Source organism: Anser cygnoides, chromosome 1, assembly GCF_040182565.1.
Source record: "Anser cygnoides isolate HZ-2024a breed goose chromosome 1, Taihu_goose_T2T_genome, whole genome shotgun sequence".
NCBI classification, from domain to species: Eukaryota; Metazoa; Chordata; class Aves; order Anseriformes; family Anatidae; genus Anser; species Anser cygnoides.
In genome coordinates this window covers 24,608,264-24,627,465 of record NC_089873.1, presented here as the reverse complement: position 1 = coordinate 24,627,465, position 19,202 = coordinate 24,608,264, and the positions used below count along the sequence as shown (strand labels likewise).

Here is a 19,202-nt window from a genome sequence, read left to right as displayed (position 1 = left end):
TAAGTATTAGAACCATCAGTTTGATTTTATAGTCTAACTTCTGCATCTTTTGTACCTCTATTCACAGTCAAGAACAACATGAAGTTCCTTCTGATCAAGTGCAATTAGGAAAAAAAAAAGCATTAAGAGAAGGATCTGCCATCATGTGGTTTAAGACTCTATAGACAGAATAGAAAGTGATAAGAAGAGCTGAGGGAAACGTGATTGGAAAGATAAAGAGAAAATCTTACAGCTGAGGGAGAAAAAGCAGTCACTGAAACAAAATTGAGATACTGCCAGAAAAAAGAGCTTGTAAATCTGCAAACACTGGAAACTTTAAGGAAATGAATTTACACAGGCCTCCAAAACTCTTCTCTCCAGGGTCTGTAGGATGTCTGGCCATCTGACTTGTTTTGAACTACAATATAATTTCTTAAATTTGCAAAATTATGCAAAGATCCAAGAATACGCAAGAAGCTTGTCTGACAGACAATGGACTGTCTTGATCTCAGTTGTTGATTGCTCAGCTAATCATCACCTAGATCTACAGCTTTGGCTACAACTCCAGGATTGATCCTTTTTGACATAAAATTTCAACAGCTGATTTCAGAGTCATTCATACACTAGTTGTTGCTGTGACTGCATGCTAATCCACCTCAAAATCTAGTGACTTCAATTGCCCGTGATTGAAGATTTTTGTCTCTCTTTGAAAAAGATTTTACAATTATGGAAAGTCACAATGTGTGAGATTATTATTGGCATAATGCTCTGATAATAATGTGCTATTTTAAGTATCGTGACTTTTTTGTAAAATTCATTCTGAGAATCCCTGGGAAAACAGGATTATACTACACTATGTGTATAGACCATATAGTGAATGAATGTCCTGTGCCAGTGTGCACAAGCAAAAGGAACAAGTGTAATAGCTTTCTCCGTGAAGACCCTAATGCAGTACTAACATATCCAGCATTACAGCAGAAGCCTATAGCCAACACAAACTAACAAAGGTATTCCATTACATTAATTAAAGTAGCTTTACAGGACATTTCATATATACATAAACTATATGTATGTACAAACTATAATGTATATGGTTTCCTATGTACAAAATTATAGCAAATAAACTACTTTATTTAAAGTAACTAATTCTAATTTCATCTTGTGAAATAGATATGAATTTGAGCAACAAGTATGGTTAAAAGTCAGGCTACTAAAACTGAGAGACAGCTTTCCACCTTACCAGCTTAGTACATTTGTTTCAGTGGGCTGTACAAGGCTGTAAATAAAAGCAAGAAACAACCTAGCCCACCATTTTTAGAAATTCACTTTTTCAGGCTAGGAGGAACTACTACAATCAGCCAGCCTGTCTTCCAGCATAACGTATACTACAGATTTTCACCTCATTGTTTGAGCACTGTGCCTGTAACTTTGCTTTCAGTTGTAGTACGTATTTTAGAAAACAGTATGTTGGTTTAAAGATTTTTAGTCACTTCCAGGGTCGTATTCAGGGCAGGGCCTGATGGCCAGGGACTGTTCCAGTCCCAACCAGCAGCAGGGTAGCTGAGGGCACTGGGGCAGCCACATCCCTGGACACCAGGCACCTCTCTGGAGACTGGGATGGGCCAAGACTTGGCCAAGCTGTAGTCCCATAGGTGGGCCTGTCCCACCAGGGCCCCCGGCTGGGCAGGGGAGGGTTACTGGGAGCTAGAGACCAGCTCCACTGTGGTGTTGTTGGGGCTGGGAATGCTGAAATGGCATCCTGGGCTGTGGCAGGGTGGGGGAGGCCCCAGGGAGTGGGCAGGGACAGTTCAGGCCATTAATGCCCTCAGGGCCCTGACACAGGCTCAGCCCTAACCATATCATTAGATCTAGGTGCAGCAGAAATATCACCTCCAGTACTGTTTGGTATTTCCCTATCTATATTCCCAATGATCTTACCTGCCCTCATGCACAACCGTGGAGGGAACACTGGGTAGTCACACAACTCTAAATCCTTTGCAGCTATCACTGCATTTCTTGAGAGCTCCCTCCCGTCCCCTTCTTGCAAACTGAACTGACTTATTTAACTTTTGAAATTTGATACTGCAGTAAACACTTTTTAAAATTATTCTATTAGTTTGAATGAAATAGCCTAGCAGACAACCACATCACCTACCTTTTCTTGTCAACAACGCTGTACAACCGTATTAAATAAATAAACTGAGCCATCAAAAGGAAGTGAGCACATACTTGTGGAAATGCACAGGAATCCCATTTTTTAAGATTTTTTGCATGTTTTTGAGGATCAGTTTGCGGAAAATCTGGGCTATGTGTCTTTGTTCATTTTTAATCTTACCATTATTATGGAGATTATAATGCTGTTGATTTTACTTCTAAAAACATATTCCAAATATATTCTTTTAACAGAATAACTTGCTAAGAGATATTGACATCAAAATCAGTCTTACACTTCATCATTTGCTGAGATGTTTTAAAGTGTTTTCACCACAGAATTACTGGGATATTACAGGAAGTCAGCACAGTCTAAAACAACACTTTTTTTTTTTTTTTTTTAAATAGACCTGTGTCTGCTCTTAGGTGTATTTCTAGTAGTTGATGAAGCTGTTCTCCTTAGAATTCAGCAAATGAATATGAGTACACCATGGGATAACAGGTATGCAAAACACAGTTATGTAGAACACATTTTCAAAAAAAAAAATCACAAAAAACATAATCAAGTCACCTTCTTAAATAGTAATGCTTGACAGGAGGAAAGGAAATTGCCTTCCTACAACTGCATTTCATAATTTTCCAGGGATCCAACCTGACTAACTGACTTTGAGATGTTTTACCTACTTTATAACAAAATGGAAAACTGGCAACAAACCTGTGTGTGCATGACAGACAGATACAGGCAGCAATCTGGAAATTATTTTTGAACAGTGATGCTAGGGGATGTTCCCATGGGGCAGAAAGACCCTGTTCAGTGTGCCAGGGGGACCTCTTACTGCATACCTGGAGGCTGACTGTGGTCCCTGCTACAGGACATTAATGGACAGTTCAGCTGCAAGAACTAGCTTGCATAGCTGGGGTATTTAGAAAAAAAATTATCTGTTAAGCAAATGACTGACTTTTCAAACATTAGAACAAATGAAATTAAAGTTACAGAAGTGAATCTGTATTTAGATTACCGAAGCAAGGTTATCATCAGACGACAAACGAAGTAAAACACAGCATGTCCAGCTGAGGCTTCTTACCTAACATGTAATATCCTTGTCACTTTCTAGTTTGAAATGAACAACGTTTTAGAGAAGTGACTGGATTGTAAAGGGAAGAAAAGCAAATATAATGAAGAGGTTAAAATTTCTAGACTTTGTAACCTTCCTATAACATCGAGCTGTTCTTTCACACACCACTAATAACTTCCAATACATGTAGCAATAACAAAGATGCACATTACTCACATCACTCTTCTGAAAAATCAACTTTATTCATCTAATTTCACACCTGAGTTAAATTTCCAAAGCATGTGTGTATCATACTGATAGTTTCTGTCTTACAACTGAATTTCATGGCCTTAATATTTTACCAACATAAACTAAAAGCTAAAATCTACAGAGAAAGAATCATCAATATGTCAATGATATATCAATACAACAGATTGATATTCATTACTGAACGTTTTTTTCACACATATTGACTTCAACTTATTGTCAGTGTGTGTGTCGTGTAGACTATATAAATGAGCCAGAGCTGTCTGGACAGTAAATATTGATTTGCCACAGTACTTTTGATATAGCTTTATTGAGTTGGTAGCTGATTTAAGATGAAATAGATGTCTAAATCCCATCACATTTGGAAAATTCCTGTAATATTCTCTTTCTGTATTTCAATTTCAGCATAGGAAGCAGAAGATACCTAAAATTCACTCGGCTGTTCTCACAGGTAGCTCCATATTACACACAAATACCATTGGTCTCTTCAGTGTGCACTTTAAAACACAGGTGGTAGCTGTGGTTTGGAGGAAGAGAACAAAGTCTTTCTTTTTATAAAAGGGAGGATGTAAAGGAGGAGGAGTGTGAAAGAAGAGTGTGAAGGACAAGTAAGCATTCTAGTCTTTCTTTTTTTCTGGTAACTCTGGTAAGTTTTTCTTTTTTTCTGGTAAGTTATTTTGCCTTCACATCAACGCCTTAACACCTATCCTATACAGAGATCTTCTCAACCTTTGCAAATCTTAGTAACTAAGTCACAAGAAGACCTGACCTATTCTCAGAAAAACCTAGGTAAGATCTGAGCCAAAATGATTTCCTTAGCCTTTCCAGATGACTTCAACCTGAAGTCCTGTTCAACTTTACAACCATTATTCACTAATTATCAATATCCAAGCCAATTCCCATTGAAGCCAGGGAGAACACTGTATTGACAACAAGCTTAGCAAGAATAAAATGCAAATACTCTCAGGTTTCAGGTTTACTAAGATCTTGTTCATTTTTTTTTTCTTTAACATCCTTATAATTTTCATGATTTAGGAGTAGGAAAGAGACCAGGTGAATACGACTGACAGAATGGTAGAGAAGGGGGTCAGGCTTTCTGTAAAGCTGTTTTAGAAGCCTTCATTCTTAAACTCTTGTAAACAGGCTTCAAGCTTCATACAATGTTAACGGAGACTCACATTTTAACACTTTTCTATCAACAAAACAAAGGACACAGAAGAACATTGTTCTATGAACTAACTCAAAAGAACGTCAAATTTGTAACTGTAAGGTGAAGACAATCACAAACAGAAAATATTGATTTTTCCAAAGATTCACAGAAATTGTTCATTTCCCAGTTTTGACAACTCAAGTAAAATCTACTTTTTTATTCTGATTGTATTAGCCTCATGTTAATGTTGCTATTCATCAGCATGTGAAAACACAGCACTAGGTTTGGACAAAAGGTTATGAATTATCAGCCCAGCACATTTTTGTGGTTAAGAACAATTGTTGCCCTAGATTTTCTATAACCACCACATAATTAGATTTTAGTGGAAGAAAGAACAAAAACAGCATTTAAAAAAAATATATGAAAAAGTGCTTATTAGTAACTAATCTTTGCAATTATTTAATTTTAAAGGCAGGAAATTTGTGTTGAGATAGAATAAATGCAACAGTAAGTACAGTCCACTTAAAAAATAGAACTATTTTAAATTGAGTGTTGCTAGAAAGCTGTCAGTGGAATGTTTCAAGCTCACAACAATATTCAGAAATTTCTAGGTTTCAGTTGAAACACTGCTCTGGGTTAGGACTGATTTATATATGGAAAATTCAGTGACATTTCTGTTTACTACATATATATATGTAAATTAAAATATATATATATATCCTGGTAACTGTCTATGATGTAAAAACCTTGGAATAGTGCTGCATATATGGCTTGAAGATGGTGATCTATAAATGGTTTCAGATACCATACATAAGAACAAATAGTCCAAGATTACTTTTTCAATGAGATTTCCTGGTAGTCTACTAACCTGAACAAGAACAAAGTAGCGCTTTTTCCACCGTTTCCAAACCTTCTGTCCTAGAGCGTACAAATATCTGAAAAGGAAATAATAAAAGGATTTTTTTTCCATTAGTAATAAGTGTGATATTATGAGCCTGTAATACATATGAGTGTATTCACTTGCTGTACCTGACATTTTTCAGTGTTGTCACATCTAAGAAGTGATTTTTTCTTCTGTTTACTCAGACCACAAAAAATGCACAGATATCCCTTTTCATTCAAAACTAGGCATTTTAATAATAAAACAAAAAAAGCAGAAGCTAATGATCTCATGTTTAAGACCAATCTGCTCATCATTTACATTTTATGAATTGCCTCTGAAATAAAAAGCTTTAAGTTTTGATTACACCAAAATATTGAATATAATATTATAATATAGAAATGTTAAACTCCCCAACCTTTTTTTTTTTTTTTCTTTCTTCTTTTCTTTTTTTTCCCCACTCAGTTTCTATAGATTTGCTAGTCTTTCTCTAGTCTGTGAGAAGTCAGTCACAGTGTCAGTTTGGGAAAATGCTCAAATAACAAAATGTCAGCAAACAAGATTATTTTTTTTCCAGAGTAAACAAGAGCCTTATTTCCAAGACATACTGTAAAGACTCAGATTATAAAAACCTCCTTGTCATCTTGGCAATTTTCCAACAATTGTAGTCAGGAATATCAACAAGTGATAAGATAAAACTACAGATGCCAATACTGTTTGCTGGTAGGGGAAACATTCTCATTACCAAAACAATTGCAGCAAGTTTTATGGCACAATAGTGACATTTTTTTCTGGCACTCTGGTTGTGTTACACTGTTGTTAACCTATGAGATATCCCTTCTGACTGGCTGGCCTCTTTCAAAGGCATCTAGTGCAACTCAGTGGGTCAAAGAGAGATCCAAATTGTTCAGATCAATGAATGCTGGCTTCATAGGCAGTCTCCAGAAGATGCTAGCATTATTATGCCATATATAATGGAGAAGTTACAATGGCCATGATTAGAGATGGTTGGTGGGATGGATCTGCAGCACATTCTTTCCCACTTTAGATATTACGGACAAAGGACAAACTTGTATCTAACATGAATGTTCAGCATAATGCTTCTCATTAACCGTGGTAGTTTGTCGTATTAATTAATGGCTCCCTCATTAGTAAGCCCCAGACACTTTACCCTTCTTCAACTTCTGCTGCACCTGTCCTCAAACTTTGCCTTGCTTGGTTACTCTGCCTCTATGGGAGAAAATACAGTTGTACAGTGGTCCAGTTTGATGGATTACCATGTGATGTAGCTTTCTTTGATCAGTCCAGATCCTGCCATACACTTTTTAATTTCTTAATTCCGTGATTATTTTAGATTCAATAAAAGGAATAAGTGGAGCCAGGACTATGTCAGAAAGGGTACCAAAGAAAGGCCATTAATAAAGTTTATTTGAAAGTTTCTGTTTCCCAATTAAAGAAGCACTTACCTTACAGAGCGACAGGTCCATATTGTTGCACAAAATATGAGCTGTTGTGCTTTTCATATGTGTTTCAAAAGAGTCAGAACATTTACTTTACCCAAAGCATATCACTTTGCTATTGCCCCTGTTAATTTCTCCACTACTGCCTCCAGGTGGAGGGGGAATGGCTGACAAGATTCCACTCAGCCTGGAAGATAAATGACCCGGGAGAGAAAACAAAAAGGGTCCACAGGTGGTCTTTGAGCTCCCTCAGCTTTCAGCCTGATCTGTTCTACATGGTGATTCTGCCACTCAGAATATCCTATAGCTTCCACTGACCAATGTCAGAGGACAATGGCCCCATGGACCGCACAGACCAACTGACAGTAATACACAGTCCTCAAATGCTACAGTACAAAGATATCCTGACCACGTTCTCACCATCTTGCCATGTCTTAAATTACTGTAAAGTAGCCACAGACTAAGAGTGAATTCCTCTTACTTGAGACCAATGCCGGTATCATAAGCAGCAGTGACTTTATGTACTAACAGGAACATGGCAGAAAATGAATAATCCAGCCCTAGAAATGTCAGGTTTAAATTCATTCCTTTTCATTATTAACTGAGCCTGGTATGGAAAAGTGCTTTTAAAATAAGAGGCCTAAAAAGAACATTTCATCTCAGCTAAAATGTTGCTTTTTAAATTAGTTTTCATGTAAGATATACCACAAATGGTTCTGCAGTACAGGCAGAACTGTCACAAGTTACAGAAAATTCACAATTATAAAATAGGAAAGGATACAAAACAAAACAAAACAAAACCACCAACGTGCATTTTTTATTCCTCCTACAAATTGAAAGTGATTTCACTTCCAGTTAGAGTGTTAAATAACAGCTTCCTTGGAAAACAAAGAAGTGGAACATTAACTACCGAAGTTTAAAATCCGATGGTCTTAGATAAGATTAGATAACAAAGAAGATACCATTCATGACACAACACTGGGATTTGGTATACAAGTGCAAAGCCTTATGACACTTGGTTTTGCAAATCACTATAAACACACAACTATAATCTTATACTATTAATTCCTCTTCCAGTGCCATCTCTAATGGTGACAGTGATTTCTGATGCAGAAAATTTCAGCTATTTACAAGAGAAACATCCAATGCTTATTTCAAGCGTTCAAGCTCCTGAAAGATGAGGAGATTAATACTTGCTTTAACTTAAGCCTCACATACCCAGAAGGAGCCAATTCCCAGACTCCTAAATCCTGTTTGAGCTTCTCTTTTCCATTCATTTTTCCATTGAAATAAACAGGAAGGAAAGGACCTAAGAATGTTGTTAAATTTGGACAATATCTAGAAACTACAGAAAGCTAGTTTTTCAAACTGTAGAAATTACAATTGGCATCTATAAAAGAAAAAGTCTATAAAAGCCAGTTTCCAGGATTAAATATCACTTAAGTGTTATAGCCAGAGCAGAAAATTAAGAAGTTAACAGATTCAGAAGTGAACTAAGACCTAGAACTAAGTTCAAGAATGTTTTAAGATGAGGAATTGCGCCTTTTTTCACGAGTCTCAGTTAACGTCAGTGCCACAAAGAACAGCAGCCTCTCATAATTATAAGCACACAGTTGCAGTCTGCTATCTCTCTACCCATATGTGTATCTCTATATACCTACAAGCCTTGTTCACTTTCTCCAGCCACAAAAAAAAAAAAAAACAAAAACCAAAAAACATGCAAAAGATGCATAGCATTATTTTCTCAGATTATTTTAAATACCCTCAGTGGCAATAAGAATCACACAACAGCCATTCCTTCAAATGCTATGCCTGCCTCTAGGTAAAATACACCATCCAACACTGAGAAACAGCTGATATTCAGGAGCAGCTAAGACCACATTCCTAAAAACCAACCACAACATTTGCTACAATTTTTCTCTCTTTAATTTGGTTTCTAATATTGTGATAATCTGAAATAATTTTTTAATTACTACAGTTCTGCCATACACTGAGAAGAAAAACACTGAGACAGTCTTCCTGTACCCAGGCACTGGAATAGTCATCACTTATTACTAAGTAGATTTATTTTGACTTTTCTTTAAGACCATGTTTTGCAGAGTTTGTAATGAGTAGACTGACAAGCAGTTAGGAAGGATCGGTTTTCTAATGTACATAGCAATACATATACATGCCAGACTTCTATTCTGTTAAAAATATATTAATATTGTAATAAATATGTATACTTAATATCTGTATTGGTACCTGCACATATTAGAAAGTATATTCATAGTTTGTATGTATATGTTTAGTTGCCTTACTTTTTCAGTCTTTCTATATTACTCACATAATTTCCAGTAACTTAAGACTATTATATCTGCTTTTCTGCAGCACAGAGAAAATAGGACCTTGATCATGCATGTTGAGTCACTAAGTGCTACAACAGTGAAAAGATTTTATAACCCATTTTTCTAGTAATGTTAAAGGTCATCCAAATATCCAAATGTACAAACCACACAATCACTTTCTAAAGACTTACAATCTTAAAAACAATTCTCCAGTTTTCTTGAACATTATTTAATACTGTCTTATTTCTTTTTCCTCACTCCCAAATTAAAAAGTAAAAATCAAAACTGTATTAAGACACATTTTTAAGACACAGATTTACCTGATTATACCTCACAATGCCTACACTATGGTGCAAAAAAAAAAAAAAATATTTAAAGTTCTTTTTTTTTCTGGAAAACGAATAAAAACACAAGTAACTGCATTTCTACTACAAAATACAGAAACACTTGGGGAAAAATGCTATCTATATCACCTTGACTCAGTCAGTATCATTTTTTACTCTGGAAATAGAACAGATAAAAACAGAGTATTTTCTGAACTGAACACATTTTCTTAACGAAGTCTGACCATCACTAAATTTTTAAATATATAAGGGTTGAATATTTTTCTAAGTGTATTTCCTTGCGTTACAAAAATTCAGAACCACATTGCTAAATATTATAGTTCAGTTTCAATTATGTGATGGCATACGCAGGAAAGAAAATGGCAGCTTATTTGCTCGAAGTCCACGCTGTGAGAGTGCAGGGTTCTACTTTTTGATGAAAAAAATCAGCACTAATGAATAGCTGAAAAACATAATTGAGTGTGGAATACTGGAGCTATTCACCGCTGGAGAAATGAGAAAGGACTTATTACTTCTACAGAGATCATTTTTAGACCGGCCTTTTTATTCCAAGGAATGAAGCAATCTATCTACATCTTGAATCTACTTGTAAAAGGCTTCATTTATCACAAACAATGAAAAAAATATAGAAAGGAAAATCAATATGTGTAGCAGTTTAGTCCAGCAAAGGCCTTTCTTAAAGAGAAACCTCAGTCAAGGTTGAAAGAGCAATTAATGCAGTCTCAAAAATCTGGGCCATTCTGATAGAGTTCGGTTAACATGTGGCAGAAGTAATCATCCACTTGTGAAAATGATTTTCAGTTCATTCTCAAACACCTTTCAGACACTCATGATCCCATTTAGCTGACAACAATACAGGCTATCTGTGGGCATCATTGCATTCGATGTGAGAACCAATGGGGACCAAATGCCCACAGGCACTTTCAGTCATCCCTGCACGCTTGCATAAAAGGAATCTTCCTTGCACCGCATTCCTTCTTTTATTTAACCCCCACAAGATTAAGCCTTTTTTTTTTTTTTTTTTTTTTTTTTTTTTTTTTTTTTTGCCTTCGGTTGAGGACGAGAGAGAAAACTGATTCAAGACAACAATATGACCCGGGTCATAAGAAACCTAGCAGTAAACATTCTCAGATTCATTTTCGTACTTTCTGTGCTCTTGAGAAAGAGAACTAAATAAGCCTTCAACAGATGGAACGAAAAAAAAATCAGCCTAAACTTCTATTGTAATTATGACTGCTAAGGATATAGAAATCTTGAAGAATGTCAAGTAATACAAACAGCACAACCACAGTAAACAGTTCCATTTATTCCAATGAGCAAGATATTCCTAATATGAACAGAAAATGTGCTTTTTTTTTTTTTTTTTCCACTAAACAACTTTTCATTTACAGTCTAAATGGATATAGGTATGCTGGAAGATCAGTTATCCCTAGATTCTTTAACAGGGATATCTTAATGCACTCCAGAGCGCTTCAGCATTTGTGAATATGCATGCCAGTACTTATAGAACCTGTGAAGTAACTGCAGCGGCAACCTGAGAATTATTAATCCAATTTATGTCATATCATGAAATCTATTTGGTATATAAAGTGTGAGTGTTTGTCAAGACATATATATATATATATCCTTTAGCCTTGTGAGAATTCCAGGCAGCAAAGAATGATATCCTTCAGACCCAATGCAAATGCAGAAAGTGCTGTGATTTTGATGTAATTTAATTGTAATGTAAACTGCTAATGCACCACAACTGCAGAATAGCAGGTGCTGAGGACCAGACGTCCACTGTCTGCTTTTTGATGTGGCTTACTTTGGGCTAGTGCTAGCCTGATCCCATGGACCAAATAGCTACCAATGGTCGCAACATATATGGTGCACCCCTGGAGTTCACCTCTTGGTTTAATTTCATCTAAAAAGATTGCAGTCTGTGAACACACGCTGTTCTGTGAGGTGAAATGAAGCACAATAAGCAGAAACAACTTAGAGATTGGTTTTAAAAGTGAAAATCTGAACTTAAATGCTAATGTAGGCAGATGTATTAGAAAAAGTTTCTATGGCACTTCTCTCCCTTGAGCATCCAGTTGGGCTATAGCAATGGTTCTTTGTATTGCCAGGCCTTAAATCAACTCATTCTCTGCATCCAAAAGCATCTGGGCATCCAGCCCAGACACTTCTCCATCTGAATGGAAGCAAATGACACTGCAATTAGATAGAAAAACTGGTGACTCTTTTTCCAGGCAGGCAGTGATATTATTTATGATCTACAAAGCCTAAATGGCCAAGGACCTGCTAATATGAAAAATCTACTTTTGTTGCTAGGTCATACACTGCCACTGATGGAATCAGTCAAAACACCCTGCTCAGTGTCACACTGATATAAAACAGATCAATGAACTAAGCTGCCAATTGATGTAGCTCCATTGCTGGAGTCCCAGTTTTGAAAACAGTCCACTTTTGGTAGGAGCGGCCAAGGCTCCTAAGAGCAGTGAACTATTTTAACAGTGTTTCTTTGTTTTGGTTATCTCTGGCTACTTATGTATTTCTTTTCATGGTCTAGAGAGCTTTCCTTTGAACTGATACAACTTTGACTTCATAAAGAACATGGACAGACCTCTGCAGAACTAATCCTAAAGCTTGACAACTGTGTTTTCTTAACATTCGTTGTAATCACCACTAGTAGGTATTTTAACGTCATTATAGATTAGTACATCTGATCTAGCAAGGACTTGAGGAAAAAATGTTACATCTGTATTTGTGGTTTGAAATGAAGCACATAAATTATAATAATGAATTAATCTAACACTATCCTTCAATTTGTGCACACAGAAGATATTCAGAACGCTGTGATTTTTAATTTCTTTTTTAAATTGATAATTGGATTTTTTTAATATCTCCCAAATAAATCAATAGAAACACTGTCTTAAAACACCACCCAAATTTTGAAACAAACCCGTTTAACAAGTTCTAGCTGACCTCTTGAAACACTGATTGACACTTGAGTAGTACTTCCTAAACTTCACTTAAGTACTCCCCACAAAATATCCAGTGAGCATGCTAGTATCATTATATTAGCTTCTGTGTGAAACCATGGTGGAGAGGAGCAAGAACTGTTCAGAACCTGAGGTTCTGGCACAGCAGGAGAAGCATTCAGGAAAACCTTACACCAGCCTTAGTCTCCAGTCACTGGAAAATGTACTTCAGAAGCCTGTAAAGCTGTTCAGCCTTTTGACTGCATGTGTCCAACATGGAAATTGAACATGAATTAAAAAGATAAAAAGAAAATGTTCCAAAGAGAAAGAGCAAATGAAATACATTCATCTTTGCAACTCCACTATGCCATTCTCATATTACCCTTGTATTTTGTATAGATCCAGTGTAACCTATTTGGGGCGTATTTCACCTTCAGAGCTTTGCAAATTGCCCATTGGAAGAACCCTTCTATCTTCATTGGCTATATCATTTCCCTATGGTGCCAGTGCTCTAAACTGAGGCACTGCTGTTGGTTTCCTGAAAGTAGATGAAATGAATGAGAATTTTTGTATCTATGAGTCATGAAAAGTAGATAATGTGACATTCATTGAATATTGAAATACTTCTAAGTAAGTCTACTGATAGATGCAGTTTCTTCACCTTTGATAAATCGAGCTTTCCATGAAGACACACTCACATTATTCTCTATGAACCAAAAAGTACGGTGTATTTTTAAACTTCATAAATTTAAGTAGGATTTTTGTATGACATGTCCGAACGCTGGTATTAGGGGAACCTCATTAACAGAGTGCTCTTCACAGAAACCATCTCTGCTCTCAGCATGTATAAGCAATCTAAACATAAGTAACAGAAACTTTGAGGTCCTATTCTTTCTGGAAATCCTTATGGATGAATTATCTATCTGTAGTTTGATAAAGAGTAAATCATCACTTTAAAACATCCAACTTAATGGGTTTCCAATTTAATTGGAAATGATGTGATTTTCTTCTGGATTACGATTTTGACACTTCATACCCTCATACGTTGGAAAACTCCCTTCTAATCTACCAGACTTCACATAAATATTGGAACCAATTAATACCACTTGTTTCCATCCAAAATACAACAGCAGGAAAAAAAAAAAAAGTTTGTGTTTCAGTATCAGTAGATGCAGACTGCCTCCACTGTATCTCTAGCAACTCTAAGGAATGTAGGAGTAGTGCCAGATATCAATTTCCATTCTCATAAAGCACAGCAACAGTTATGGCTTGTTTCCACAAACTCAAATTAGTTACATTTCATTGTACGTTTTATGCATTCCTGGAAAGGTTTGTGAATGAGAAATGCATTGAATGATACACGCACAGAAACCACATCTGGCTCAGGACAGCTCTTGCCCTGCCAGCGGGTGGAGTATGGAAGAGTACTTAGAGATCATGCCTACACACTTCAGTCATCTGCTGCTGGCCACATTAGATGTGATTCTGTATTAGATGAATATTTGGTCCAACACAATAAGGCCAATCTAACATTTTGATAAGAGAAATTCTGCCCTGGAAAACCAGCCAATGCAGAATGACAAATGTAGGTGATCCTTTCAATACAAGTTAGAGTCAGAAATGTACTTTTATAGCTCCTGACTGCCTTTTGATGACAATTACTGAGTGAGAACAAGCTTTCACAGTGTGACTCAGATGATTAGTTCTCTTAAAGCTTCCATTTTACGAAACTTTCTTATACAGAACACCTGACTGTAGAATTTTAAAGATGCCAAAGAAACAAAAAAGATTTCTGATTCCATGTCATTTAGGCTCTTTTGAAGAAACTTTACCTGTGAAAGACATAAACATGGCCACCCAAAAGTATATTCAGTCTCGTATCTTGTTTTCAACAAGATTCAGAGGAAAGCAGCAAGTGGGATGCAAGCATGCAGCTGCATATGCCCAGAATTTTCTCCTATACTCATGCTATTAGTGACCCCAGAAGTTTCTCTGTCTAGAAACAGTGTCTCTGACTTCACTACTTGTTAATTTTTGTTTCAATTAATTCCTGTTAGTTGTTTTTTCAGCCCATATGTACTTTCAAAATCTACATCTAGTAGCAGACTTCCACATCTCACCTACATGTGCCTAGAAGCAGCTTTTCTGGTTTGCTCTGAAACCGCCACCTATGAGTATTATTTAGGCACTGGAAGAGACAGCTCTCAGTGTATAATAATTTTCATTAGGACCATTAACATGATTGGATATTTGTTCTTGGAAATGCTACACAGAAATGATCTAGGACTGAATTCTGCAGGAGCTATGCCAGGAAACAACAGAAATGCATCACTAGAAATATATCCCCTTTAAGAAATTTATTTTAGCATCCCTTCATGCAATTCAGGATTTTTAAAACGGATTAAGGTAAGTAGGAAGAAAACTAAAACCCTAAAGAAATGTTGAAATGCTACCAATACTGCCTAGAAAATAGCTTTGTTTTGGTTGTTTGTAAGACAAGAACAAAAAAAAAGTAATATACAAGAAGGATATAAGCCTCTAACAACAGCATGGATTTGCTCAGAGTTTGTCAGAAGTTCTTTGACATAGGACAGACGTATAAAACAAAAACATTCAAATGCACTGTCCCTGCATTAGAGTTACTAAACTGGAGCAGACTCAAATTAGGAGCAGTAGAAGTAGTACTTCAGGAACACAGAATTTACCACTTGTGAGGGAGCATCAGATCTATCTACTGGGGTCAGCCATTCCTGCGGCACAGGATTGCTCTGCCAGGCAACTGTCTCCCCAAAACAGCAATTGGAACTGATATTCAACTCTAACACTGCTGATACATAAAAATAATTTAAAAAAAACATAAAATCTGTGAGGAAACATATATGGTAACAGTGATGAATTGGATGTGATAGGAAGTTTTAGTCACCTCTTCTCACTTTTAGAAAGTTTTAGAAAATACTTAAAAAAATAATATTAATTTGTATATAATGTAAATGGTAAAATGCCTTCTATGAGTGTTTTGGTGATCTATTTTAATGGAACCAAAATATAATTAATATTTTTAGTATCACTCAGTGATAATTTTTCAAATCCCAGATTGAGATTTTCCATTTTTTTTCCCCAAACAGCATTTTACATGTGTGTATATATATATATATGTATGGATATTTACACATAACATATAGAAGGACCCATTTCCTGCTACAGTACAGTCAAGAGGTTGGAGAAGAACAGAGTAGTTCCAGTATCTCTTACATGTACTTAACTGTAAATAGCTACTCCCACCTTCCCTCTAGTAAATCACTATTCTGGTTTACTAGAATACTAAAACAAATTTCATTGGAATTTGTAGAGCTAAATTTCCAACTAGGTTTTAATAATTCCCAAATTAGATATTTTAAAATCTTTTTCTAAAATTGTCTGTATATGTACACGGAGAAAACCTTGCACTGTGAGCTACTAAGAAGCTACAAAATGGAAACTTCTACAATTAATGTGCAATTACTTTGTGTATTGGCTAGGAAAATATGCACTGTCCAAAATTATAGAAGCTTTCACAAACACCATAAACAATCAAAAGTGAGATTCATGTAGTTGAATCATATTCCCATCTTCTCCCTTAATTTAACCATGCTGCCCTCCTGTGGATCTCAGGATATGTATAATGCAGTGGCTCAGGCTATGAACGTCCAGCTCACATTCATCCCTGCTACCTGTATTGTGACTGACCTGAACAGGAAAGAAAATGCAACTGTGAAACAATAAAAAGAGGTTAAATTAAACTTCAGGGCAAAGACTGTAAAACTTGTATTTGAGATAGTTTTAAAATGAGTATTTTAAATAAGTATAAAGCCTTATTATTCCACAGATCATGGATTTATGGGAGCACAGAGTCATACATATTAATAGCACACTTACTCTCAAATTAGGGGGAGAACATTCATTGCATAATGACGAGTTACTTAATCTGTTGAAGTGCCAATGCAATTGAACACATATATTATAAACATTATCCAACAACTCAGAAGGCATGGAAACAATTTGCAAAAGTATCAGAATTTGAGAAACAGAAAATGTGTCAAACTGGTGAAACTAAAATCTTTTTTTTTTCTGATATGGAGATACCAAAAACATCTTGAGGAATTATTGAGTCAAAAATACATCATGTCTTCAAAAGCATTAAAAAAATGGTTTTGAATAGAAGAATCTGAAATTAAGGAAAAGTATAATAAGTTATTAAAAGAAATTGTCTCATGCGGAAATCATTTCAGATCAACTGCATTTGCATAACATCATCTTAAAATTATCTCTGTTATCACTTATATGGAAATTAACGTTACGCACTAAAACATTTATAGAATTTCAGCTCATGTATGCTCTGTTAGAATTGTCAGCTTTGTTAAATCACAGATTTCAAACAGATTGGTACAGAATAGATACCAAAACCACAGAAGTACAAAAGCTGGAGTGACACAACACTGCTGTTTTGCTTCTAGAACTGAATTTCTACATGCTGACAAATTATACTTAAAGCCTTAATGACAAAGAATGCTTAAAAATATGCTTCTCTTTCCAAATACCAAAATTTCTAAAATCTACAAAGGTAGAGTGCTGCTTTCTGTTTTTTAAAATCTAATACTATGAAGTAAACACTTTCTTTTTAGAACCCTTTTTGTCTTTAACTTAGGAATAAAACTGTGAAAAGTGAAATCCTAAATTGTAAATCAAGCCATTCCATGCCAAAATATTTTATACATTATTGAAAACACCGTGAAATAAATAGAAGTCTTGGGAAAGCAGAAAAAAAATAATAATTACTTTGAACAAGACAGTATAGTCACATGCTATTTTGTTCCAATTAGCAAAGCTGCTAATATGCCATGTCAATAAAAAACAATTGACCTAAGTAGTGGGGCTAATTAAATGAAATAAGATAATTAAATGCTTCTCAAGATATAATAAAAAATGATGGCTGAAAGTGTTCCATAATGTTGTCTTTTTGTTTTCCTATTATCTGCTTTTCTGCAGAATTATAGCCAGTGTATCTATATGCGTAAAAGATAGATAGCACCCAGATGTTAATGTGTTGGTGGCAGGAATCAGGTGTTCAATTAAAATTTATTGAGTGTGCAAGGAAAAAACCCAAGCCTTCCATTAAGCAGAATACATACAGCTCAATTAAAACTGAATGCAACATTTGAGATTAAATTGTACACTCATATTCAATAACAGCAATAAAATTCTACTTGACATAAGATTACTTTATTAACTTAATCATACAATACTAATCTAAGAATTGGGGTTTTCTGTTTTAAAGTGGATCCATTACTTCTCAGTATACAAAAGAAAAGCTGCATGTATGCAAAATGTTGGTTCTCCTTCTATGTTGTGGTTTTTTTTTTTTTGTATAAGTAGTCAATGAAAGAAAAGCAACCATAATACTATTAGAAATCTTATTTTAGCACATATCCTCGGCTAATGGCAATATTAGTTATATTTAATACTAGTCTAGATTGTTTGCATAACAAGCCCAATTTTGTTTGAATGCATTCTTTATTCAGAATTTGTTTCTAAATGGCTTGACTGAAAGATCCTTAAAATGACATCTTGTGACCCTGTAAAATGGCATCTCTTAGCAGTCTACAGACCTTAACCTATGAGGAATAATTTCACTGTCTAAGTGCAATGGAATTCAGTTTGCTCTTCGAAGCTAAGACTTAGGAGCAGATGAAAAAGGTGAGAGGGCCACAAACATTCAGTTTTAGAAAAGAGACTGGACAGGTATGAGGACAGCACTTCCTCAGGTAAAGTTCTCCATGCCAGCACTAGTAAAAACTTCACTAAATTTTGTATTTGCTTCTACTTGGTCAACGGCATTGGGCATTCCACTTAAAATTTTTAACTTCAAATGATATAAAATTTAAGTGAGCTTAAAGTCTCAGAGTTCAAAATCACAAATGGAGGAACTCTTGATAAGAATAGTAACTTCTAAGCCACTGATTTGCTGAACAACAGCTACTAGTTCTGTATTTAGGGTTCTGTTCACTTCTCTCACCAGAATCATAAAGCTTTTCAATTTCAGAATAAACTTTGAAGAGAAGCAGATGGCAGTTTTGGCAATCTTCTAACATTACCAGAGGAGCTCTCCATCTGGTAAAGGAAGGGAAGTTGCTCTGACCCCAGTGGAGACTGAGCAATGGAAGTCAAACCTACCAGAACACTTCCCCTGCCAATTTGTCCCCAGCTCACTCCATAAAAGAAACATGAAAAGATAAGCTGACTGGTCTTTTCTCACTCTTGCTCCAAGGGCAAGCCATACACAGCATTTAACATAGCACTTCATGTGCATTTTTCACTTACATCTTCTCATATCATTTATGCACGAAATGGAAAAAAATAATCCTATATATTACAAAAAGACAGAGCAATACTACATCGGTCTATGGACACAAATTTAATTTAGGATGGGATGAAATTAAAACAGGTTTGTGACAGTAAGTATGCTAAAAGATTCTTTGTAGGGTTAACTCTTTGCTAAGTCATTATTGAAATGAAAAGCTGTGGAGTGTGCTAATTGTGCCAAACGCTGTATGAAAGCAGGGCTGCACTGCTGCCTTCATGGAAAC

The 19,202-nt window shown here is 35.6% G+C and overlaps 1 protein-coding gene across 11 annotated transcripts in view; it reads right to left on the bottom strand.

The window, feature by feature from the left end:
- Window positions 1-19,202, bottom strand: part of CADPS2 (calcium dependent secretion activator 2) — a 311,398-nt gene that overhangs the window by 114,653 nt on the left and 177,543 nt on the right. For all 11 annotated transcript variants that reach the window (XR_010828792.1, XM_066990707.1, XM_066990733.1 and 8 more), the window contains one exon: window positions 5,471-5,537. Coding sequence is in view for 10 of the 11 variants with exons in the window: in XM_066990707.1 (XP_066846808.1) it covers window positions 5,471-5,537 (67 nt within the window). In the remaining variant the exon portion in view is untranslated. The remainder of the gene's footprint in view (window positions 1-5,470; window positions 5,538-19,202) is intronic.